Genomic DNA, 27,456 nt, shown 5'->3' on the forward strand with positions numbered 1-27,456 from the left:
ATGAAAACAGTTATTAACGAAATACCTTTCTCATTAATAATTGCCAAGTCATATGTATAATACATGATTAAGATATAAAATCAGCTTTTCATTGCCTGATTTTACAGATTAAATTCAAGATCACTGGTAGCTGCACCTTTCTGGCAGCAGTCATGGATAGCGCCTACTAGCATAATAAATGCACACACTAACCCATGTACGCATGCTTAGGTTACTGTGTTTGTTCACAACAGTAGACGCCATTTGTGGTGTCTAATATGCGGATCACGATCAGTTCACCTTAATTTCAAATCCCTCTCTGCCATGGTTAACGTACACCTTCCATAGTTAACTAGGCCATTAAGGTTTTGCAAGCTTTTACTGTACTGTCAACACGATTTGTCGTGTGAGTGAGCTTGTAAAATTTCAAACCATATCAGTGCATGCGCAGAGTACTGACAACTTAGCACTATCATTACGTGCCTGGATATTATCTTACTGAAAACCGCGATCTTTTTCTGGGAATTTCCACGTCTCCACCCGTCCATAGACACGCCTACATTCAAGGTAAGTCAATTTGTTTTATTAAATTGTAACTGTGCTAAATATATACACGGGGAAATTCCACTTTGGTATTGTCGGTAGGAATTTGGAACAACTTGTTTCTGTCCCTGAAGTATTTTGCTTGTTGTTTTTTTCAACAAAGTTAACAGTAAACTCCATCAAACGAAGGGCTAAAAGATAGGATTTCGAAATTATTGAAATAATGTTGACAGTCCAGATAACAGTGACAAATTAGCCAGCTTTCTAAAACATTGCGATGATCATATTTACAATTAGTTGAAACGAAGTAGGCGCTATAATAATGGTACACGCTTGTCATTCCGTATTTAATAAACTATAGTAGGCCGGTCTCATAGAATGTCCAAAACAGATATAGCAGCTGCGAAACCTCGAATTCTTCCATTAGAGAAAACTGAAAAACAATCACCTTATATGATCATAAACAAAATATACAATTGTTGCTGTTATTGAGGGGTTATGTTACTGGGGTTATTGAGGTTTGTGTTTTTTTTATATATTTCTGAAAAAACTGCCAAGCTCATTCACAGTGCCAGGAAGCCATATTGTAGTAATGCATTCTATGCTGAAAAATGTCGCGGACAGTCGATCTCAGCTTGGTTCTATAATTGAATGGTACAAAGTCATAACAACAGGTCTCCATTTCATTGCGATTAATCTATACGGCCTTTCATGATATACTGCATGAGGTGTATTGATAGTAAAGGTTTTGAGCGACGGTGTTCAGATCTAATACGTGTATATATGATGGAAGACTTGTCATTTATACACAATTGCACTCATTGGCGCTTATATTAGAACTTGAATACAAACAATGTTTACCATATCGACATTTACGCATCAGTCGATAGTGCAGTCGACACGTCTGATTTTTGTCATGGTCACAGAAGTGATCATAATGACAATAAAACGTCCCATGTGTTAATGGTGTATTGTCTTCTAGCTTTGCTGTACTACGATTTTTCTTCATTTGGCTGGTAGCAACAGTCCGTGTCGTAATCAATTTTTACAACATGTAATCTTTCTTATCTTTTTAATTCGTTAGCTGATGCCATCATTTGTGTTACCGTCAAGTGTTTCTCACTTTGATGTAGATTTCTTGTCGTCCTCGTGCTTTAAATTGAATGTCGAGTTCATCGATATCATTTGAATTATGATAAGATTTAGCGGATCATAATTTATCACAAAATTTCGAATGAAAAAAAAAACTGGTTACGGCTAACATCGTTCACTACACTCTACATTCATTGTATCGCGACTGTGAAGGGGTAACTAGTGTGGATATTCTAACCACGTACATTTCGTTTTCTGGTAGTAGTTGAACTAATAACACAACGTTTAATGAGTGAAACTAAATTAAACACTCAGATTTAGGATATATGTATGAGCGTTTTTCAACAAAACAATCACAATTTAATTGAACTGCAGTCGCATGTGTAGCGAATTCATACGAATTTAGATGAATTCTATTAATACACATGTTTCAAGTGTTGCTTTCACATATAGTCATTGATTATAACTTTACTTTTGACAGGCGTCATTTTAATGCTCAAAGTAATCTGTCGAACTGTTGAAACGCCTTCGACATATGTTGTATTGCAACGGGTCAATCTAAACCACCACCGGATGTCTTAGTGCTGTTTGTTTGGCGAATATTTCCCTTAACCGTACATTATTGAATGTTCCGATAAAATGTCCACGCAAGGTAGACAATTTTACAATTCAGTAGCTGGGATTTATGTGGGTATGGCCCAGAGGCGACGGTTAGAAATTTTGCATGAGGGGCGTAGACTCTCTGAAACGCTATTTCCTGCATTTTGAGGGTCAAATTTTGCGATCGCCCCTTTAAACAAACCCCATGTGCCGCCGCCACTGTATGCTGACCACGTTACAGTGAGTTAGAAATCAGCAAAGCGCCGACGACGTGTTGGTGACAAAAAATGCGGGTTGACGTACTGGTCACATGTGGCGGCGTTCAGTAGATTATAACGCATCCACGCATCTGTTTGCCAAAATATTCAGGGTATATAGTTTGATTTTACGAATTGTTGTAAGGACTTTTCGATTTGGTGAGAATGCATACAATTTATGTTTGCGGCTATACTTGTTGCCCAAAATATACCACTCTCCTGGCGAATGTATATAAACAGAGTGATATGTACCCAATCACACAAAGCAAAGGCAAAATTGAACGTATTAATCTTTTTTTATTCGTCAAAATCTGATAATGGATATACTAGTACTTAAGTTAAATCAGTAATGAATGTTTTGAAATTGGTTCAAGTACAGAAGGTAAGATTGGTTGGTTCTTCGGTCGTCGTTTATCGCAGATTGATGTCTCATGGCGTCTTCTTTGTTAATGTCATTCTTTAAATGATATAAAGATCATAGCATACTTGCAGACTGGTGTAGGTAGGAGTACATTATCTTCCCACAGATTCATCTCGATTAGATATGTTTAAAAAACGATATTTTAAAATTCGTTATAGTCTATGTTCGAACCCGGTGATTGGAACTGACCACATGCACAATAACGAATAAGTTTATAATAAGTTCTGTAATTGGTTGGACTGTAACGCTCAATCTGGTTAAATGTACAGTTCGGGAACCGATGTATTTCCGATTGTCCTGAGTAGTAAGCGTGGTTCTCACAGGCACAGATCAGTTGTAGTTTGTATTTCCCATTATCTTGCTCGTTAGTTTTGTATCCACAGCTCACATGGTGGTGTATCTGCACGCCGTCGGGCTGCATATGTATGTCTTGTTCATTCGCCATGTCGTTATGAGATGTTGTTGAATTTCTTACAACGATGTGGTGTTAACAATAGTCGATATGAGTAAGATGTTGGTATTAGGGAAAAAGAGGGTATTTATACAATTAGTTTCGCTAAAATAGAAAAGGGGTTTTTTGAGAGTACCATGATGCAAAAATCTGATGTGGTTTTGCATATTCCACGCCATCACGTGAATATTATTATCATAATTAGCATTCGCAATCACCAACGCCCCTAATGTTAACTATACTTGGGAGTTTGGCATCTGCGTTCGAGTCAGAATATGAACGATGGTTCCCATATAAACACTATTGCTTTAATCGAAAAGTTCCCGTTTCCTATGGCCAAACAAATATTCTCAATGTTCTTTCCGTTTCGCACTAAGATAGGCACTACAGTAACACAGCTTTTTTAGTGTAATTAGTTAACTGATGTCATTTTTAGTACATTTCTTTCATTTCGCTGTATCTACTTGTATGGAGCTAGTAACAACGGTCGCCACCATAGTATATTACAACACTATGTCGTCACGTCTTCTTTTTTCGTTGTATTTCGTTAGCTGTTGCTATTGTCTTGCTCATAGTTTGTCCGCTGCGATTTAGTGTATCCTGTCGAACTATTTTTAGCTGTATTTATACGGTTTAGGAAATAGAGGTGTGTTTGCCCAACACGCTGAAATATGACGTTAACCTGCCACCTAGCCATTGTGGTGTCCCGGGTAGAAACTAATACGTGTGTATTGCGTGTTGTGTTAATATTATCAGGGGTTAAATCTCTCTCTCTCTGGGTTCTCCACACTGTCAGGGGGGAAACTCGTCTCGTCTCTCTATCTCGTCCCCTTGAGGTACGGGATCGGGAATGTCACTTATACTTTACAGTCAAATAAGACACACACAACGAAATACGTTTCAGCTCTCGTCTTAGTCGATCTTTTGGAGCACTCTATAAGACACAGCGCCCTGGGGAAAAGTCCCCAAGACTATATCGCAAGGCTGACCCAAGACTCTCTTAGACTGCGTCAAGGCTCGCCCCAAGTCTCTCCAGGACTCTCGACTGTGTCTGTCGTGGAGTATTCGCCAAGACCAACTCAAACTCTCTTTATTCATTTTCAAAACTCTAACCAATTACAAAACAGTAAAAAGACTCTAGGGCGTAACCTTCAATCATAAAGCCAATCACACTAAGTACTGAATACGTCATATCTTTTGATTAATCGTTCACTACATTAATAACTACGGATGTCAGAATAGCGACGGTATCTTGTAATTAGTTCCAAACCACTGAGCCAAGTTCCGTCCAAAACTTCAAATAGGCCTACACGATGACAGATATAACACAGCAATTCGCTAATAATCAGTTAATTAAGTCGGTCAACAGATACGCAAAAACAAATTCATGACAATATTCACGATATTTTATCAAGTTAACCATTTCAGCTATCACGTTCATTCCTATGTCAAGACATTTCCCACTGAAAAAATGGTTTATGATTCATCATTTTTGATAAACTGCAGTTACATCTTTGTTTTTTTTTACATTTACCTGCCAACATATTTACTCTTGGACCCATTTTATTGAATGAATAACATATCTGGTCTCGCTTGTATTGCAATAATTCATCTAAAATAATATAGTAAGCAATCGCAACATATATCGTATAGACAAAGTAAATCAAGATAGACAGTTATAAAATACACCAGTTGGAATCCACTTGTCTATTTAATGGACCTGTTTATCACGTGTTTTCCCACGTGCACATTTTTAGCCGTAAAAATGGCCGTTATTTGTGCAAGCTATCAACTACTATAATTGAATGCCAACATTGCATTATATGGCAACTATTTATGTGGTGGCAACAATTGTATTAGTGGACATGGTCGCAGCATTTATTGGTCAACATGATCACACTTGTTTATTAAGTGAGTAGCTATATGCTTATAATCGGTAAACAACTGGCGAGGTGATTGGTAGAGTCAAATACATTAGATATATAGGAAATAGTCTACAAACACAAATGAAAGGAAAATTTAACTAATTTCTATGTCAAGATATGTTCGTAAATGTCGATACAATAAATGATCGATTCGTCAACTATTTAAATAAGAATTAATCCACATATTTACAACTGTTAAAATTAATATTTTCAGTACAAAAATGATTGCAACTTTTAAATTGGTGCAGGTACTGGAACTAGGAAAAGATAAGATTTCATTGTTACTGACTATCGCTGTCCCACATTTGGTTGATCACAATGATCTAATAGAGATACCCATTGAAATGATGAATATGTAATAATAAAACTACGATTTCCAGTATAAAACATAACAATGTATAAAATTGACGAATCTTTAGTCGGGTCCCGCTTGATTGAGAGTCAGTCGCCGGGCGTATTCTCTTTCAATTTCCAGTATTGTTTACAAGTCGTTGTATAATTGCGGAGTTGTACATTTCATCAGTGTGAATGTAATTACCACGAGTGGTGTTCGTAAGCATACATTGTGGCTGGTTAAACGTGGTGAATACATTATTGTAGTTCCATTTGTTGCTATTTTGGACTTGGATTGGTCACTGTATATGTCCACAAGAGGAGATAGGTTTAAATATGGTGTATGGTACCGATACTTTAATTAAAGTTCGTTAAAATCAATATTCGGTTCTTTATACACATCACATACCCAGAAGTATGTAATAAAGTGTCATTGTTGAAGTTATAGCAGTATAATTGGTTGTATCCACGTCGGATTCTGTTTTTCCCATCCATTATGATTACAGCGTTGGTTGTTGTCACATCTGTTTTAATTTGTATATACGGTGACGATTCTCGCCGCTGGGAAGATCTATTATGGCTGGTTTGTTCTGGATTTCGTCAACATCAGATTAGTGTTCGTTTGGGAAAAAATCGTATTTTCATGGCAACCATGGGTACAGTTCAAATAATTTTCGCATTAAATACTTTTAAACTATATTTACGTAGGTGTTTAAAACTCATTGTAATCTGTGTTAGATCCACAAGGCGAATCAAATCGTCCACATCGACAATACCGAATTAACGTGAACTCCGGTGAATAGCGGTGATAGCCGCATTGGTTCCCGTAGTGTTTTTCGTGGTATGTGTTGGACAAATTGCCACACACACACTCCCTTTTTAAAATTTTCCGTCTGTATTTTCCCGTGTCTGGATTACATTCAGAAATATGGTACATCAATTTGTATCCACAATTGTTGCTACCGTGAAATTCGATTCCATCTTTTTGTGGTCTTTTTGGTGGTTCGTTTCCTGTCGTCATTATATTTTACCTTCGGTCCTTCTCGGTCTTCTGTGTTTGTCGTTAACGTTAATCAAATAGTTTGTACAGTGGTTTATTTATACGGGTTGCGGGAGCATGCGTAGACTACTTTAGTACATGACAATATATATATGACATTGTTTACTGTAGATTCTACACTTCACACACATTACCTGGTTATGGTTATCTTTCTAAAAATTATTATATGAAGATGACTGTTGCCAAAGAAAAGAAAAGAAAAAAAGCCAAAAGAAAAAACGTCTACTTTGAAACAAGATTATAAATGCGACTATTTCCATTGATCAGTGTCGTATACTAAACATGTATAAGTGACGCATAATCCAAGGTGATTTAGACAGATTCCCCAAATGACTTGAAATGTCAGCTATTTGTATACATGTGTGTATACATGCAGCTCTTAATCGAACTGTTTTACGCTAATGGCTTCAAACGGAGAATTAAAAAGAGAAGTGTATGTATCAAAAAAATAAAAAGTCATCGGAAAGTAAAAATGTATTACATCATACAATCTGATGTCACTGTGGAACTGATTCTGAGACGCATAAGTAATTGGGCAAACTGAACAACTAGAAATAATGAGATGGTTGACACAGGTAAAGATTGCGATTGTGTGGCAGCCAATCACAGCATTATGTTGTCAATGTCGAAAATTTGGACTTTCCCAGTTATACTAGTAGTTTCAATATGGCAATTTACACAATACAATATATCATGTGTTTGTTATTATTTGGACAGGACAATGGCGACATGATTGATGGTCAAACAATTTGGTACAGTTTGTCTTATGTGAATGAATTTTGTTATGTTCATAAGATTACCATCAACATGATATGCACGATTGTAGTGGGATTTAAGAAGAATGTTAAGTCCTAGGCATTTCTTAAACACAACTAATCATATTAATTGGCACTGCTTACCTAGTTGGATATGGTATGACATTATATTTGAGAAGACTATATTATTTCATTCATTTTTAGTCCAACTTATTAATTTCTGCTATCTAAACTGTCACATTCGATACAGAATGCTCATATATCGGTATCCAGGATTTAAATATTAGTTACCAATTTTAAATTTCCTTTCATTATGTTTAATTTAGTGCTAGTTGTTCGTACTTTGAATTTGTAATGTTAGCACACAGCAAATAAACATGAACCGTTGTTGGTGCTCATATTTTCTTTGTTTGTGGCAATGTTACCTATGTAATTGACTAAATTTTCTTCCATGATTATGAAGAAATCGGTATTTATAGCATTGAGCTGTGCATTATTTTAAATTTAAATTATGAAGCTTTGTATTTTTGCATAAAGACGGGGAACACGCAAATTGTTACACCAACACTCTACCTCTTAAATTGTATTCAATATCGTCTCTATTATGTGCAGCATGGTTTGTTACTATTTCAAGTCGTTATTTCATAAACTTGAGAAAATAATGGGACTTTCCGTGCAACGTAAATAATCTTAAAAATAAACCAGTTGGAATTTCCCATATATGTGGTTGTTGATTGGATGTTGCTTGCCACGTGATAACAACTATTGTCTTCTGAAAAATGCAAAGTCATTAAAATAGGCGCTTACTGTTAACTAAAATGGGATTTACGCCTACATTAGATTGATTGAAGTATTTGCCCTACCCTGAACTCTGACGTCTGCTATGAATCATATAATCGCCAACCAAAAGAAATAGTAGCCATGCCAATATTGTAACGTATAGTCTGGTGACTGTAGTCTAAATCTTGAAATCACTAAGGACTTGTTCTTCTAAGTATGCAGTTTCAAAAACACGCCAGTTGGAATTTCCCCACTTCACATGAGAAAAAAGAATCTTTTCGTCATGCGCAAACTGAGGAGCTGATACAAAAATGGCCGTTCATTGTGCAACTACTACGATTGAATGACTTTTAGGACACGCTGATTTAGTGTGTCAGTCTTAGCCTACAAATTTCACTTGCAACAACTAACAGGATTGCACAATTAACAAATTTAGTTTGGTGCACCTAAATTTGACCAACGCAATAATAAAATGACCGTTCATCTTGCCACCCGTCAACAAATCTAACACATAAGTCATTTACTGTCGTGACTATTATTTTCAAATTCGTGGGCGAGGTCACACTATGTATATTCATTGAGTAAACATATGTTTACGAGGTGTTCGGATGGTGGATAGTGAAATGCAGTGGGTAAAAAAATGGCGTACCTGTGTGACGCGATACAGATTAAGAGACATATACACTCTAACACTAATTCACTCACTCATCCAATACCATGCACCCACCCATACTTAGAATTATACAAATTTGTAAGTTTAACCAACTCGCTCTATTCGTTAAAATACGTATATATATATATATATATATATATATATATATATATATATATATATATATATATATATATATATATATATATATATATATATATATATATATATATATATATATATATATAACAATAGATAATCAACACACCAATCAGTTAAATTCGCACAATCAACGTATTTAATACTACTACAAATAACTACTTTTAATATATAAATTGGATACAACGACGAGAGTAAGTGGAACTTGGAAAATATATATTTCTATTTTGTTGACATGTTCAATACATGTGGTTAACCACAGTGATCTACCAATACAAGTATATGAAAATCCCAAACATCTGAAATGATGAGTGTTAAGATAAATAAGCATTGCAGATTCGGTGTCTCCATGCGTCTTCTCTAGCAATTCAATTTTACTTGTTTATAGATAGTTTTATACTTGCAGCGTTGTACCACGTACATACTTTGAATATGATTTCGAAGAGTGATGTTAGTAGACATGCTTGCGACATATGTAACGTGTTAAATACTTCGTTGTCGTTCTCTGTGTTGTTGGTTTGTTTGTTCTCTTCAGGCGGCAAACGCCTTAGTTAAGGTTCGTTAGTGTCAATATTCGGTTCTTGGTACTCTCCGCACGCGCAGTGGCGAATGAGTAAGTAATAGGTTGAGCGCTTGGTTTGATTATAGCGAAAGATCTGATAGTAACCACACGACGAGGACTTGTGATTCAGTTCTTTCCATCCAGTATAGTAAGAGCGATTGTCACATACGCACTTCTGTTTTAGTTGATGTGAACAGTTTCGACTAGTCTTTTTGTATTTACAGTTAACATCATGGTGTAACTCCATTCCATGGGGGAGGTTATATATTCCCGGTTCATTCTGCATTTCGAAAATGTAACGTTATTCGTCAACTGTACTCGCAATTAGGTGTTATTAACAATTCCTATTGATAGCAATGCAGTAGGTTTGGAAGAAAAAGTTTGATATTTATAACATTGCCGTTGCTAAAAATAAACTATTGTACAAAGTTACTTCAGAGCATATATCATTATCAATCAGGGACATTTACAGCTAGTAGAACGTTTATTTTCATTTTCATCGAATAGTCTTCCATTGTTATGGTGACAGTATTGACTCTGTGATTGGTTAACCGACGTCATTTGCTGGACAAGTGAGACCAGCATGTGAAAGTATGATGGAATTTTCCTACCACTCCAACCACTGTGGTCACTGTCAGGAGTCACATAATACTTCAAATAAAGGAGCATTTTTTAACTGTTAGAATATCCCTTTACAGTATACATTCCATTGTAATTTGTGATTCTCCATTTCGATGAACTATGATCACAGATATACATTCAATTGTAGTAAGATATTACATTTTCTTATTAATTTTAAATTTTAGCGAGATAGTATCTTTTTTAAATGTTGATTCACAGCTTATCTAACTCGGTTCCATTTTAGACAACCAAATTATTTAGCAGCCAACCACAATAGATATTGTAATGCGAATGTTTGGCGATTATTAGCTTAGCGTATTGCCAGCCTAGGGACTTTCGGTTTTAGTAGACAAGTTCTAAAAATAATTTCTTACTGCAAGTGTTTCTGCCAATAAATGTAATTATATGATTTTACTCTTTCTTTTTAGGCGCAAATGTGTGTGCAGCAATGAGATCTGGACATTATAGCACACACTGCTTTAGTAGGCCATCATACCTTATACTCTTGTATGTACCCATTTTTTAATTATCAAACTTGTGAATTTAATAAGTGTATAAACGAATTATAATGAATAATGCTGCAAAATGGACAGCATTGTTTTTCACCATCTCTAGTCGTTATTCCAAAAATTCGACAAAATATCAGGGAATTTCCATGAAACGTCAACAATTTAAAAATAAACCATTTGGAATTTCCCTTACCTATGTTTGTTGATTGGATGTTGTTTACCACGTGATAATAATTATTATCTTCTAAGAATACAATTTCAGCACACTCATTTTAAACTACGTTCAGATGTCTAGAAAATGTTTGACTAAAAGTATTTACAATATTGTCATCTTGCGATGTGCAGCTCTTAAAACTGACCACAACCGCAAAATATTTTGAGAACATTGATTCACTTACGGGACAGATAGTAGAAAGACATATGACGATAATGTATTAGCTACAAAAAGGGTGTTTATGCTTATCCCACATTATTGTGTAATTCCTGCCTGTTTTGTATAATAATAAACATTGCAAATATAAACTATGCAAATATGAAAATAATCTGTTCACGACAAAGGTAGTATTTTTGTATCAGATTATTAGTACATGAAGTAGTGTGCATGTACACTAGTTTGTAGGGTTGATTTCCATTAGAGAATCACGGATAATAAACCGTAGCGTAATCGAGGCAGGAGTTGAATTAGACTTTCTGACTTTCTCTGAAGATTTGACATATATCTGGTATGTTTTCAAGTCTAGGTGTATTAGGGTTTTGTTTGGGCTTTTCTAATTTGGATAACATTTCATACACTTTTTCTTCTCGTTCAGCAATAATATGAAAATAGACCAATTTGTTAAGTTCAGTCCCACGCCAAACTTTCGTAAATGAGACATGACAAAAATTTATAATTGTTTCTTCAACTTAATAATATTTATTCCATAATATGTTGATCACCGAATAAAACAAAGCAAAAAGCGTACTATCACTAATGGCATTTAAAAAACTCGATTAAATGCAATACAATGAAATCGGGGTCTGGCTACAGGCTCAAACAGATGAATGTATAAATTTGTATGGTCGCACAAGTAGAAATCTGTATAAAAAGTCATCACAAAACATATATGAATAATAACACTACAAGGAAGACTTTCCGCTGTTGTTTTTATGCAGAAAAATACAATATGTTTACCATGTAAAATCATATTTATTAAAGTTACTGTTCATACATGAGTTGTTAAACTACATAGTTTGCAATTCAGCTCAATTCAATACTAGAATGGTACCACTACCAATAAGAAATGAAAGTTAGTTAAAAAATATATTCTTGTCAAGTAGCTCATAATACTAGTGTCGTAATCGTATTTAATTTCTGGCAGTTACTTCATGATGGTCCTGTAAATGATATAAAATTAGGCAGAATTAAAAATATTATGCATTTAAAGTATGTATATACACATGTCATACAAAACCTGCTTGGTGAGACAGTGCAGAATAATTTATCATTACCATCCTTTGATATGGAAGTCTATCTTACCTGGAAATATAGAGCCCTAACTCAAGGTGTACATGTCATCGACGTTGAAATAAACCTACAAAGAATGAATTTCATTAAGTTTATCTTTCAGAAACGAGTATGGACTCTTGATTTTGGAAGATCATTTCATTTAATTGTTATAATTGTATGACAGATAAAGTCGGGGGATTCGCAATAACTCACCAGCTTGGTCATACTGACCACCGTCTGTATTCGGTAGGACCATTCGCCGTGTTCCTAATATAAGCAATAAAATATTTTGTTAGGACAATGAGGGAAAAATAATATTAGTAACGATCGTAGGCACTCGTAGCAATGAGAAGCCGATAGGCTGGTTGGCAATCCGCTCCACTCAAAACACAAACAACATGTTTTCGATATTGACATGATAGGACATGAACTTCACTTCACTTTATTACTAGCGCGTATTCTGCTGTTATAATTATTATTTCCGACCGTTTTGCGATTGTATTCTCTAGATTCTTTTTGAACGCAGCATTCACAGTTAATTCAAAGTGGCGTTGAAATTACGTCGATAGAGTGTAACAATATCGACCCAGTCAACTATCTTGGTAAGGAAAACAGGTATATTAAAAATGCTAATTTTTTGCCCACACTCAAGCTGAGTAGAATGAGCCATGTCCCAGATTTGTTATCCTAGGTTTGTAAGAGGAGATACATTTACATTTTACCACCTTACTAGAGTGAAGGTGTGACCTGCCTGCCAAGTTTGAGCAAAATCGGCTCAGCCAACAAAATCACAGAAGAATTAATACGTGAAGACACTGAAAACCACACACACAAACATACAGAAACACAAATGTGATTTTAAGGGCAATCCTAGCGGTTCGCATATAAACTTACGTCTCGATGGCTCGTTGGTATCAGTGTTACTCCAATATACTCCATCTTGTTTTGTTTCATATTTTTTGGATGCAGGTTCATTCGACCAACACATACCCATTTTCAATTACTGTATAATAATAAGCACCTTAGAAACAACTTTTCGTTCATATCTTCAAGTAAGGGCTATTTCAATTTGTTCTATAGTGTACGTATTGTATTTTAATGTGGGGAAGGTGCGTCATTGGTTGGGTGTGCTGTCCAATCATTGCCTTCCACGTCAATCACGTGTTAGGAATTTCCCATTTGGATTGTCATCTCTAAATATACATACAATAACAATTACCTAATACAATGGAATAGAAAGTTTTGCATTGATCTTCACAATTAATACCGCTATTACTTGCTCTATTGTTTTTGAGGCTACATTCGTTATTCGAATAATGCTAAATACAATTATTTAAAATAAAATAAAAGATCTTTTAACATAAATTGTCATAATTTATTAGCCGAAGACAATTGAACTGAAAATTGATCTTAGTGACGAAGTATAGTATACCTTTTGCGATATTACACACCCCGCAAACGTTGGATCCACTACCCAGAGAAATGTATGGGAAACAAGCGCCAATGCTGCTGTCTGTAAAGAACATAACCGAAATTTTCAGTGTTGTTTTGTCTGAAAATTGAATATTAGGTATTACTTACCATATAACAACATATATACCATATTGTTTATAACAACAGCTAATAGATGCGTCAAGTATTGAGCCAAATTATTACGCTAGAACTAGATCAAACTGGGTCATGTTAAACAACTAGTAGTGTCGTGCAATATGCAAGAGGTTTGGAATGCACAGAACGTTTGAAATATTGATTTATTTTATAAAATCTTCGCTTCTAGATTGAAATATTGTTTGTATTTAAATTCGCATAGTGATATTTCAACTATGGATAACTATCGAAATTTCAAAATTTATTTTCCCTGTCTGTCCCCGCTCACAGGTGTGTTATCGCGTTTCGTTTTGCTCTGCTCATTGTCTCAGAATAGAAACCGACAGGAAAAATGGTATTGTAAAAGGTGACCGAGTATGTCTTTTATTCAATTATTCTGAAATTGAAGACGAATACCATTTACTATTAATTTGTCCAAAAATTTATTCCAAGTTACTAACATACTACAATGCATGGCAGCTTATTTGTATCACCCATTAAAGGTATGAAATTTACAAAAACATCGAGTGACTTTGCAGCATGTTTTATATTTACTTGTTTATGCAATCTGCATCTGCATAACGATCATCATCATGTATTGATATTACTTACCAGGTATACCTAGTCGTAGTTCATTGCCAGAGGTGTTTGATCCACAAGCATCACCATCACCACTATTTCCTTCCCCCGAAACTGATCCCTCATTTGACATTACTGCGGTTTGCTGTATTGCTATTAAATGAAATGTGGCCTATGCTACAACCACGAATTTATATTAATACCAAGAATAGGCAACTGGACAAATGGCTGATACTGGGGCGGTCCCCTTCCAGGTGATGTACATTTGGACGTCATTCAAAAATAGTCATTGATAAAAATAGACTTGTTTCTACTTTCTATAGAGGACTGAAAATGATATGTGACCGGTGTTACGTGACTGTGGAACAATGTTTTATAACCCTCTGGAGATACGGTTGCATGTCTTGAGGTTCATTTTTTCCCACTATGTAACTATTTATTATTATTATCATTCTTGTGACTAAGAGCTTTGGTTGGAATTCTTTCTAGCCATATGAAAGTACATTGTTGCACTATGAAATATATGAAAACAGCAACTGGTGGCAAGATGCCGAAACTTTGATCTTGACATTTGCATTGAGCCACCTTGGTAGGTTCTACACAATGCTATTGTTGTTCATTAAAATACATCCCGGATAGGTGATATGAATTTAACGAAACAATTATAAATACAAAATATATTGGTTTCACCTAGTTACACATGGCCACACCTTACACAAATGTCACCAATTACCACTTATATTTTCTCATATGTACGTTTTAATGTTTGTCGGAAGTTGAAGTAATCATTGTTGGTTGTCTTTTCTGAATTAAGCCCATCTTTCCGGAAAGCGTTCCGGAACCATTTCAAAACTTTAACATATTAAACTGAACTGAGATTGTTTAACTACGTTAATCTTAACGAGAATGGGAACAATACCAATACAATTTCACAGATTTGTTAGAGTATCAATCTTAAGATCCCAGGTTCGTCTAAGTGGAAAACCTTGCAGGCCTTCATAATACCACTCGTGTGAGTTCTACATCTTACTTTCTGTCAACTATGGCGAACTCATCTAACTGTTTACGGAACTACAAAATAACCTTTAATGTAAAGAGTATTATGAAAACATTCTACTCATTACCTGCACTGACAAAATCTCCATGTAGATGCTCTACATCAGCTCCTTCGTTGTACATTGTATACGCCCGTAAAACAATCGTTTTTTTTTTATTCTTAGGGTTAGGGTTAGGGTTTCTGCAAATTGATGAGTAAGTATGACGGTAATATGTCAGTAAGTGTTGGTCTTCTTGCATTGCCATTTGTATTTTCCCAACTAAAACCCCAATATCCCCCACCATTGCCTGTGGACTCTTCGTTAGAACATTAATTATCTGTGTCCTTTCAACTGTCAGTTGATTATTAAGCAGTGACTTGCAGTTTTCGCTCAAACGATACATACACTAATTACGTCCTCACCAGTCATTTGATCTTTGCAAGTCTATGTAAACCAACGAATATGTATAACTGAATATATCTTTTCCTAATGTAGTGTTAGATTGTATTTCATGAATGATGTCACTATACATCTAGGACATGCAAACATTGTTTGTTAACCATTACTGATGACATCCAGATTCTAAAATTACTGCAATTAATTGTTTTCACCACCGTTGCAATGTCCTCAATGTCCAAAACTACGTGTTTGCCTGATACATGTTTCCTTTGAGGAGAGTTGCTTTTTGAACATGACATCATTCTAATCATAACCACCTTTGTATTCAGATCTGATACAGTGAAATTGTTGTCCATTGAAATATATTCTTTATATTCATGTGAATAATTGCAAATATAGTGGACTTAGTTTCAAGTTAAATGTGAAAGATGCCCAAATCTAGTACATCTGAGGTTACAACTTTACCGTGTACCACTTGCATTTTCTTATTCTTTGTCACATACTAAAGTAACCATAATTTCGTCTTAACCAAATCATTCTCACAATGTTATGAAAACAATTGAAATAAACACACACAAAAACTATAGCTTTTTTTCAACTAAATATTTATTATTACTAACATCATGAAAAGTTACATTAACTAATGTGATACAACAACTCCTAAGAATTGGAATATTAGATTGAAATAGACTAGAATAGAAAACAATACAATTTGTATACGAAAGTGGGAAACCAAAAGTATAAATTCAACCTAAGATTATGCTTCTGGGAGGAAAAGCCTTGAAGGCCTCTGTAATACAAATCGCACAAATTCATTCATATGTAACTGTCAGCCATCCATTACTGGCAATGCTGACGGGGCCAATCTAACTGTTGGTGCAAATAGTGGTACTATTCTGGGAGACATAATTACGATTAGCTTCTAAGGTGAAAAGGCTTAAAGTGCGTAATACTGATTATACTATTTCAATTAAAATAAAAAGATAGATATAACATACTATGGGACAGAGCAATGGGTCTCCGTGTGTCAAATTGGCACAACTAATTTAGTAAACATTGTCAGCAATCACAATGCTTCTTAAATTGGGATAATAATACATTGGTGATGAATGTATACGTAGATGAGATTATATTTGTTTCTTGGCAGTTATTTGTCTTCTGTCATATAGTAAATAATCTGAAAGAAATGTGAAATATTACAAAAATGTTTGCACTTTGCAACGAAATAAACAATACATATATTTTATGCTTACATAATGCGGTCAAAAATAGTGTTATTACTCACCGTTCTGGGTTATTGATTTGTCATTGTTATGTTAAAATGGGTACAACGATTCTGTAAGACAGGTAGAAATTGTGTTACTAAAATAAGTAAGTGTAACAAAAAAATGTGTGTAGGATAGATAAATAGTTTGTAATCACACAAAAAGCATTATTATATACTTATATTTGAATTGCACGGTGAAAAAATACAGTAGAACACCATTCTTATTACCTGTAATAGAGTAATCTCCGTCTAAATGTACTACATCGGCGTTTCCAGTGAATCCATGCTGATAATTGTTTACTTTTCCTGTAAAAAAACAGATTCATATTCATGTTAGGTTTTTGGAATTCAAATTGTCTGCACATTTTTCTTAATGTTAACTGTGTCTCATATCACAGTTAACAAAATTGAACGATATCATACCTATTATTGTTGGTCGTCTCTCATTGCCACTTGTATTTCCTCCACCTCCGCCACCTCCACCACCACCCTTGCCCCCACTTCCTTCGTTGGAACCTGAATTTCCCATATCTTTAGTTGATTGTTTGTCTTCTAGCGTCAGTTGTTTTTTGGTTTATCATTCTGACGCGTGATACATATATTACATACCTACTGACCAGTCATTGGCTAACGTGTATATTAATTAAGACAGTCAACGAATCAAAATGTCCCACGAATACATATACATTTTCTAAATATAAGCATATACTTTTCTTTAATTGGAAATACCCTTGTTTTACAATTCGCATCACAACTGGTTTCGTCATCTTTAAAAACAGGACATGTGAGCAGCGTTAGTTACTCGATACTTATGACATATTTTTCCTAAAATGCAAATTTTCATATTACCGATTCAGTATAGGTGTATACAAATTTGACACAAGCGCTCGACCCATATCCACATCCAATTCCACAATTATATTCACAATAATCACTGCTGTCTGCTATAATTGTGCATGTTCTATGTGTGTGTATGTATCCTATTGCTTGACCAACAACGTGATTTGTTAATTTTAATAGTTTAACCTCTTTTTGCTTATTGAAATTGGTTGAATTTGATACGAATTAAAATATTTTTTGAACATTTTGTTTATACTCCAGGCATATCTGGACTATTATATGATTACTGGATATATAAATGTGCTGTTGCTTTTGGCTAGATGCGTAGTCCTGTCCACGACCAGGGGTTATTTTTCAGATGCGTCATGGCTGGCAAAGTTAGGCGACACAACATAAAATGATACACAGATTTCAAACAAATGATCTCTAATGATGGCTAAGAAATGGCGAAATCAAACATCCTCGATATTCTACTGAAATGTTGAATATTTTGATGACAGTGGGTGAGTCGATGTGTCTGACCATAGTTCAAAGTACATATATATGCATTTTATTCCAATTGCCAGAAAAACTCTGCCTATTAAAAAACACATGTATATATTCCTGACATAATGATTTGACGAAAACTGTGGCATCACATTGTTAGTATAGCTAACACGACTAAAACTTCTCACTTACTCATTGTTCTGCTTAGATCGGAATTTGGTGATATTTCCCTTCTACTGATTGCCTCCATTTTTAGTTTTACGGACTTCTCTAACAGGTTTAGTGTTTGACTGCCCTCTGATAGCTGAGAAATAAAAGCACAAGTTATTTCCATGCAAACAAATATTTCGACAGTGATACAGCTATTACAACAGGTTAACAACAAAATATGTGCTAATTACCATGAGGTTCGTTGCTCGGAATGTTCGGTTCTGAATATGTTTGTTTCGTTGGTGGGACTTTTTCCATGACAAAACGCGATCGCGGTGGTTCATTTCGATCACACATTATGTATTTCGTGTGAGTTATTAAAATGATGGTTGCTGAATGATTGGAGTATCTTTGATATGAAGTTGTTGAAATATGCCACGCATACAGTCGTGCTTCAAGGTGTAGCCACACCTATATCAAATGACTCTTCCAACAGTTTGAATGAATTGACCAATTGTATTACAAGGATTGTATCATGTGATGCAAAGTGGAAATTAGATAGATCAACCGTAGATCTGTTAACACAACCGTATATCAAAATTCACAAGTTCAAAAACACAAAACAAGCGACTATAAAACAATATATGAACAATCGATAAAACATTATATGAACCCCGTGGTATACATGAGGTAATAGTAGGTGTTTTTAAAAAAAGAGAACACTTTTCAATATTAAGATTAGTTTTAAAAAAACAATTGCTTTAACAAATCTACATGTGTACAACAGGCATTACGAATGAGCTGAGAAATGTGTATCCTATAGGTAGAGAAGAGTGGGATAATGCTCTAAAGGTGTGAACAATTGAGAATAGTAAAATTAAAATGATCTTTGTTGGCCTATAGTCTGGTAGAAAGCAAAAGGGCAGCAAATCCTGTAGTCTCAAGTATATCAATGGAATATAGTCACTACATTTACAGAAGAGGCGGTACGAAATTGTGCGAGATCTGTTTACGCCGAAATGTTGAAAAGTAGGCCCTCCGAAACGCTATTTCCTGTATTTCGAGGGACAAATTTTGCTGACAATCATAACATGTTTTCAGGCCCCCCCCCCTCCTCGGTGCCGCCGTCATTGATTTAGAATTGTACTCTGAATGTGAATGTGAAATTAAAAGATTTGCTTTTCTTGTACCGTTTGTATCCAGTCAGATGGGATGGGATTATGTAGTAAGAGTATCAGTGGTATAACACATACATAGTGGTATAACACAAAGTTTCCTTTCTGTGGTCCATACCTTTACGCATAATATATGGGAGTTCTATTGAATTTAACATTGTACTTGGGATGAAAAATTCATGGGTCTATTTCATAAACACTTATTGGTCATTTGTGGCTATTGGTGGCTTGGCCTAATTTTATTCAATTTAGACTGTTGCATCTGCCCTGAGTTCGATTTCCAACCAGAGTTGAACACGAAAGATGAGTCAACGGCACAACCCGGTCGAGTGTAGAGATAATGCCGAGAGGCCAACGACAGTTTACAAGAATCATGCTCATTCACTAGCGACGCGAGTTTGGTGGGCGGCGGGACTGGTTAGGATCAATCGTTGAGTGTGTTTAACCGGGTCTTGTTGACGCTAGCTTCATAACTTAGAATATACTTCCTATGGCACAATGCACTATATGTACCCTCCCATTTTCACTTGCAACAGACACATGAAATGAGTCGCTAGAAGTGCCTGCTGGCACAACCAAAACTAAGTATCAGCGTTTTGGTCATGTCACCAACATTCATATAAGAGAATGAATGTTGTGTATTGAGTTGTTTGTTAATGCATAATGATGTTAATCGACATAAAAAATCATGAGACTCGTGAGTATCATGAGACTGGTATTTGGGGGCATTTGAGTTTGTAGAATTTCAGACAACCAATTTATCAGAGTTTATGTAAACATTGAATGCCACTTGCCAATCAGGTTGTCTACTGTTGGAATTGCCTGATACGGGTTGAGGTTGCAAGTTAAAAACTGTTAGTATAGAGCCTGAATATGAATAATACTGAACACATACGTTAGTTGAGTCATTATTCAACAAACATCGAAATATGCTTAAATGCATCGACCAGCATTTAATTCATGTTATCATTTTTAGTTGATTTTGTGTTATCTCAAACCAAACAGTTTAGGTGATATGGTCCTGCCCTCGCCATCCAAGATACTGCTTGTCTGAGATAAAATGTCCGACAGACGAATTGTCGGCGCCAACAGCTCCGTCTCGCGGCGGATCGTTGTTTATATGTTTAACCTGTCTGTTTGCAGTGTGTGATAAGAAGTAATTAGGAAAAGACTGGCATCGAACTTGTCGTGTTTAGTCGTGTCATTTGACCCTTTGACACACAATGCATTTGTAATTACTATTTGCTTTTTGATATACATGAAATGAAAATGGCCATTTTAAATAGTTTGAGGGCTCATTCAATAAACCTTTTGACGTCTGTGTTTCAACTTTAGGATGTGCAGCGTATTTAATTATTGAGAAATTACACAGTAAGTCACAGTCAGTTATTCATGTTTGTGAATGTCGTAATTGTCTTTCTATTTACCAAAAGCAGTTCAGCTTCAGCTGAGGTGTGGGTTGTCGTTTCTCGTCCACCTCCAACGCTCAGACAATCCCTCAAATTTTCGGAATGTGTGGCAATTGCTTGATGGGCGATTATCTAGCTAACATGAATAACCTGTTAACATTTATTTCTTCAATGTTTTAATGAGGACGATTCTTTCCGACAATTGATAAACTTTCAACAGCTAACATGGAAATGGAAGCATATTTCACCAATGTAAAATCCACATAGCACTTCCACTGCTATCAAACTATGAATGCAAAATATCCATTGAGAAAAAACACAAATAACTATTGTACATTATTTTTTTCTCAAATGCACGCCATAATAATAATAAGTATATTCGACACTCATCTGTGTTCTAGTATGTTATAATGTGTTATACTATAGCTTTACTTTACTTGGTGTCACGAAAGATCACTGACCGCTATAGAATATTTGGTGTAAAATAGGTCAATATAAAAAGAGTCTTAATATCTATATGAATCCAAAAAATATAAGAAAAACCGTGACATATTAATTTAACCTAATTGTTCTTTGGTCTGAAGTTTCATATTGGTGGCAAAATATATCCAATTAGTGAATTTTTATTTCCAAAAATCTTCTAATTCTGTGTGTTGTGATGAGGTGAGTAAAACCCTACCTGGGCCCCTGTCCAGGCCTCTCAGCTCGAGATGAATTCATGTCTACTTTCATGTATGCCGCGTCCAATCATGCGACGAGTGTGTGTTTTCACTGGGTTTGCCTTTTGTGAAGCTATGTATCATGATTCCTTTGAGGGAATGACTCATACCGTCAGACGACACCATTTTATTCAACGCACATATTACAATTATTTAATCAGAGTTGAATAACAATTTGATTTCCCCCCAAGAATGATCATTCAAAATTTCAGTTTAAACATAAGTGTTGCTACAATAGAAAAACGTTTGAACAAGCTTAATATTTTGATTAATCGGCGTTCTTCTGATAACACTTATGTATTATATCATCCATATTTAAGTCAAAAAAATATATTGAATCAAAGAACAACGATGATATACAATTGACACTTGGCTTCCCTTGGCAGTCAATAATTTTCTTTATTGGGGAAAAAATTGCAACAGTCACGGGTGAACCATGTAAATTGTAGTACACTTCGGTTGAATTAACAAGGCATGTTTTAAGGACGACGGAATCAGTGCAGACATCTCTCACCATTGTGATAAGCCTGACTAGTAGTACATGTTCTGCTATTAAAACGTGAATGGGATATTTTCGTTGTAAAATAGCGGTTGAAATATTTTGAGTTTGCAAATGTCCATTCGAATAATATATATATATATATATATTCAATATGCTTGGATATTCAGCTTCAGTTTATGTGTGACACTGTAGACTGTGTTATTCAGTAGGGGGTGTATTGGCTGCGTATAGGAGTACTAGAATATTTAAATAGTTGTAAAATAGGTCAATACATAAAGAGTTCTAACTTCTCTATAAATTTAAAATATATAAAGAAAATCTTACCAGATTAATTTAATATAATTGTTCTTGTGGTTGAAGTTCCATTTGGGTCATAAAATAAGACAAATCAGAAATTTTGAATTTCCAAAAAAGATCTCAATTATGTGTTATTGTAAAACACCTACATGGGCCCCACTTGGGCCTCTCAGCTCATCGTACACTTTCATGGGTGCCGCGTCCAATCATGCAGTGACGGCGTGTTTTTCAGAAGGCTTCTGTTTGAAGCAGTATATATATGTTGTTGTCGTTTCTTTGTGAAAGGTTGGCTCAATAACACACGATCACAAGGTGCAGCCGCCATTTTATCTGATGCACATTAATATAATCAGCCAATACAATCAGGTGTGCCAGTAATTCGGGTTTCGTTTCCTATAGTATAGTAAATATGTGTGAATGTTATTAATTGGTGAATACTTGGCACCTTTTGGGCAGGGTTAAGGTCATGGTAAGCACCGCTGTGCTTGTGGTATAAATCACCATATATAAACATGTCACGAATTATATGTACCGATCGACTTCTTAAACCACAATATCTAACACTAATTTTTGAAAACAACATCAAAATACAGTTTAATAGTAATAGTATTTCAAAAGACGCGACTATCTTGATTAGCAGCATTGGTGAACAGAGACCCTTTTGCCTGTTCATATTTTAGACGTGTAGACCCCAGATATGTTGATATCGTGTGCAGGCCTATTATTCGAATGGTAACCAATAGCAACCAACTAGTTGGAAATTCCAGATAATAAATGAGTATTGAATACTCCAGGGTCAATCACGATGACTCATACTTAGTATGAATTCGCTTTGAGTCTTGGACATCGGTTACGTCGTTACTTCATTGTATTGTTTGTTTTTTTTATTACGAAGACGGCTGCTGGTATGTGAGACTAATTGAATCAGGCCGACAGTTATTTTAACTGCGCATGACGTCATCAAGAATAAATACAGGCAATTATAAGGTATGTTTATGGTGTAGTTCAATACTAGTTTTCAGTATATTTTCACCTTCACTATGTATTTTCATATCGCACGGCGCAAAATATATCAGTTTAATTAACTTTCACGTCTATACCAGAGCATTAATTAATGAACAATAAGTGTGTAAATTAGCATTAATTTTTATACTGTACTTTGAATTTGTGGATCATTTTTTTACTTACTGGGCCTAGTATGAACTCCTTTTTTTGGCCTCATCCTATTCGTTCTAATACAGTAGTTAGTGTGTATTCATCGTCACAGTCATACCCCGACCTCGTAATTGGCGTACGTGACATATTTTAGGACCAAATGCTTGCAATTGTACTGAAGCGTTTCCATTGTTTGTTGGGTTCTTTTATTAATCTTTTGCCATGCATTCTGTAGAATAAAAAACTTGACATTTTATACATTTTTGGAGAGCCAATTTTTTGAATGGTGGTTATTGAACAATACTGATTTACAGTCAGTTTTGCCAATTCAGTCAATGCGATGAATTAAATTACTGAAAGAGTGAAATCAATCTCGTCGTGTAGACTGCCTGCTAGTGTGGTAATACCAATCCCTATTTGTTTAAAACTTTGAAAATAATTGTTTCGTCCAGTTTAAATAAATAATTAGGAACAATAGCCAATGCCAACCAATTCGAGTGGGTAGTATTAGTGGGAAAGTTGCCAAGTGAGAATTCTGGGTAACAACCATACATGTTGAGTGATTCAACGAGAAAATCCAATGACTCAAGCTTTCACACTGAGTATTCATTAACTGGTCTACTTTTATCTCAGTCAAACCGTGCTACGCCTCCCTGGATTCGTCTGGTTCTGACTGGATGTAACTGGTTGTTTGAACAACATTAATACCATAACAACTTGGTAGGTGATTTGTAGATATTTTAATTTTCTTACAATGCCAGAGACAATCCAATAATTGACGAAGTTTATTATCCGATTATTATCGAAGCAAACGATGTTCTTTATCCAGGTAACTGGTGTGTTTTGAGCTACTAGAATAGACGCCTACATGGACTGTTAATGTTAGTGTTATTTTTTTTATTTTATTGAACGTGCAGTTACTGTGAAAGGAAGGTGATGTCAGCTAACGACAGAGCCGAAAAGAAAAAAACAGAAAAAGAACCTTCACAAAATACCCCACCAACAGTGGATATGGACCCAGAGGAAACTGTAGAATTTCAGGCAGCCGTGGCGTTAAGCGATGTTGACGCCAATGAACCACAGAGGATGCGACCTAAAGACGAAGGTGAGCGCGGTTAATAGTCATTCGTGGTATAATCCGTATTTAAAACAGACTCAAATAATAAGATTTGTTTTCTTTCATTACATTATTCAATGGACCCCAGTGTTCAGTTGGTAAAATCCTTCTAATCCCTCTCATGGTTGGCTGTGGGGTCCTTTTTATTTGTTCCCATTCACGTTGGCAAGTGTGTTTGCTGGACTGGCTATACACCCAGTGTACTTCTGGAGGTCGGTCATATTGCGAACTAAACATCGTAAATATCGCATTTACACTCTGCATACTTGGACAAAATTACTTCTACCTGCACGAACATGTTTATTTGTCATCCATTGTAGTATTCAATGTATTTGATGTTGCATATTTGTTGTCCTTTCAGGAAGAAAACCAGATAAAGAACAATGATATGCAGTATATTGCTCGTCAGCTTGTCGATGACCGCGGTGTACTCCGGAAAATTTCCCTTGTCCTGAGACAACCGCTACAAAATATGCACTAACAACGCCCCGAATCAGAACATTTTCTATTTTGAGGCTATGTCTACCATCCGTAACTTTTGAAGGCGTCTTTGACAGATTTTGAATGATGCGCGAGTGCAGAATTCAACGAACATATACCGCGAACTATAACTACATATGAAGCCGTATGAACGACTATGCCGCTGAGGGCGCCAATCACACACTACCAGTGTTCAGTAGTATACGTGCACAGTTTCTTTTGTGGTCTTTTCATTTGCGAATTTTTCAATAAAAAACACTTTCTCACATTTCGATGATATTTGTGTACAGTCTATGTTTATATGAAAGTAAAACCTACTGCTTTTTGGCTTTGGTCAATCGTGATAAATAATTGTTGATATTCAGCGTACATTTTCGAGAGCATTAATGTGAATTCGCATGTAATCCGAGTGTACACTTGTTTGTAAGTCTATATTGCATAGCCTATGGTGATTCCTCAGCTCCTGAGAGGAGGTTATTTGTAGATATGTTGGCGATCGCCGCTGTGTCTGCGGAAGTACTATGGGAGATTGCATGATGGGAGTGAAATATCTTTTGATCAGTAAACTTATTTTAGAAAAGTGAAAACTAAAGTGACTGTGAAAAAGGTTGGTTTTAAATATTAAATACCATGAAATCTGGATGTAATAATGAAAGGAAATTGAACTGGTATTAAAGGACAGTAAATGTAGCCAGAATACAAGGTCAGAATCCGGGGGTCAAAATACGTCACAATACATCCATCAAGGCGGTTGTAAAGTGTCAACAACTATGGATGAGGTGCTTCACTAACAATATTTGCTACTTGTTTGTGCAATGAAAATCAATACAAGAAATGCTGCCAAAGGTTATGTCCTTCTAGTAAACAAAACAACCTTGGGACGTGTTTCTTGTACTTAATGATTTGATACCAGCATTAGCTTTATGTCTTTATTTTGGCCCAGGATTTGGTCACTGCATTAATACAATGCTATGAAGTCATTTGAACTATGGAGATATATAATTGTCGGCGATTACCACCACAATCACATCCAAAATAACACTTACATTCTGTCATCGTTTTCGCAATAGCTGGAGCTCACAGAAACAGTTGTCTCTTGTGTGTCAATGACGACATAGACAAGTTGCCTAACTTCGTCAAAACACTGAATTAAACACTGGTGGCGCTAAAGCGTAACTTTCTGGATATATCGTATATGTTTCTCGTCGGTTCAACAGTCGTAGACACCTGAGACTTGCCTTGAGTAAGATTGACAATAAAATAGTCAGCTTATTTTTATTTCACGTCCACAATTTACCACTGAATTTGCATAAGAAGTTACAATCAACATTACATATAAGGAAACTCTCAAGTTACCTGTCCATGTTTTCAGGGACTATCGTTCAATCAACATCAGAAAACCAGTTTGAAACATATACCCTAAGGTACCCAAGGATAGAAACGATAGTACATAGTTCACATCGGCCCGTAACCGAAAGTATGACACGTTACACACGTAGTAAACGACTGGTCGAGTTTTACATCTTCTCTTTCGGAAACAGTGACCAATATCCCCTTAATCCGGAGTATATCATACGATGACTACCAGTAAGATGGCAGGGGCGTATCTACGATTTCATAGATGGGGTCCAAAAATGTTCAATAATATAATTGGCCTGTAGAAGGCGCTTTATAAGCCATGGTGACCAAAGTCAAATTGCTCCAATTAAAATAATATTGTATCTGATTATACATAGGTAAATCCGCGCTTTTCATCGAACCAATACTATTTAAGACTCCCTATATTTTTCGAGCATCCTATGATTGTAACAATATTTTCGCCAATGTAGGAATACATGTTGAGTGATTCAACGGAAAAATCAAGCTTTTGCAATGAATATTCATTAACTGGTTTATTATCTCAGTTTCTACGAATATAACTGGTTGTTTGAACCACATCAAAACCATAAATTATTTGGTGATGTGTAAATATCCTAATTTTGTCACAATTACTATCCGATTATTGTCGTGGGTTCTCGTTACATTTTAAATAAATATTATTGTGTGATATTGTTTTCTGTCGTGTTGTGGAG

At 35.5% G+C, this 27,456-nt stretch overlaps 1 protein-coding gene and 2 long non-coding RNA genes across 9 annotated transcripts; 1 reads left to right on the top strand and 2 right to left on the bottom strand.

The window, feature by feature from the left end:
- The first annotated feature begins 210 nt into the window (after nt 1-210).
- On the top strand, nt 211-25,652 carry LOC100376963 (uncharacterized). 5 transcript variants are annotated; one of them, XR_438218.3, is made up of 5 exons: nt 211-546; nt 23,528-23,619; nt 24,421-24,507; nt 24,705-24,892; nt 25,266-25,652. It is a non-coding gene; the product is annotated as an uncharacterized LOC100376963 (long non-coding RNA). The 5 variants fall into 5 exon arrangements; XR_013420004.2 differs by lacking the exon at nt 211-546 and adding an exon at nt 21,054-21,076; XR_013420002.2 differs by lacking the exon at nt 211-546 and having other exon boundaries at nt 23,436-23,619.
- On the bottom strand, nt 11,583-14,563 carry LOC144349559 (uncharacterized). 2 transcript variants are annotated; one of them, XR_014929708.1, is made up of 5 exons: nt 14,385-14,563; nt 13,618-13,737; nt 12,399-12,452; nt 12,216-12,270; nt 11,583-12,073 (listed from the first exon to the last, which is right to left on the bottom strand). It is a non-coding gene; the product is annotated as an uncharacterized LOC144349559 (long non-coding RNA). The 2 variants fall into 2 exon arrangements; XR_013420007.2 differs by having other exon boundaries at nt 13,618-13,698; nt 14,385-14,547.
- On the bottom strand, nt 16,362-19,012 carry LOC102803603 (uncharacterized). 2 transcript variants are annotated; one of them, XM_006814797.3, is made up of 5 exons: nt 18,782-19,012; nt 18,573-18,684; nt 17,283-17,360; nt 17,073-17,123; nt 16,362-16,964 (listed from the first exon to the last, which is right to left on the bottom strand). In XM_006814797.3, the coding sequence occupies exons 1-4, from the start codon at nt 18,872-18,874 to the stop codon at nt 17,104-17,106; spliced, it is 303 nt and encodes a 100-aa protein (XP_006814860.1). In that variant the 5' UTR covers nt 18,875-19,012; the 3' UTR covers nt 16,362-16,964; nt 17,073-17,103. The 2 variants fall into 2 exon arrangements, with proteins under 2 accessions (XP_006814860.1, XP_077864228.1); XM_078008102.2 differs by lacking the exons at nt 18,573-18,684; nt 18,782-19,012 and adding an exon at nt 17,478-18,365.
- Nucleotides 25,653-27,456: the final 1,804 nt, after the last annotated feature.

The sequence above is a fragment of the Saccoglossus kowalevskii genome, chromosome 1 (genome assembly GCF_978046115.1).
Source record: "Saccoglossus kowalevskii chromosome 1, keSacKowa6.1, whole genome shotgun sequence".
NCBI lineage: Eukaryota > Metazoa > Hemichordata > Enteropneusta > Harrimaniidae > Saccoglossus > Saccoglossus kowalevskii.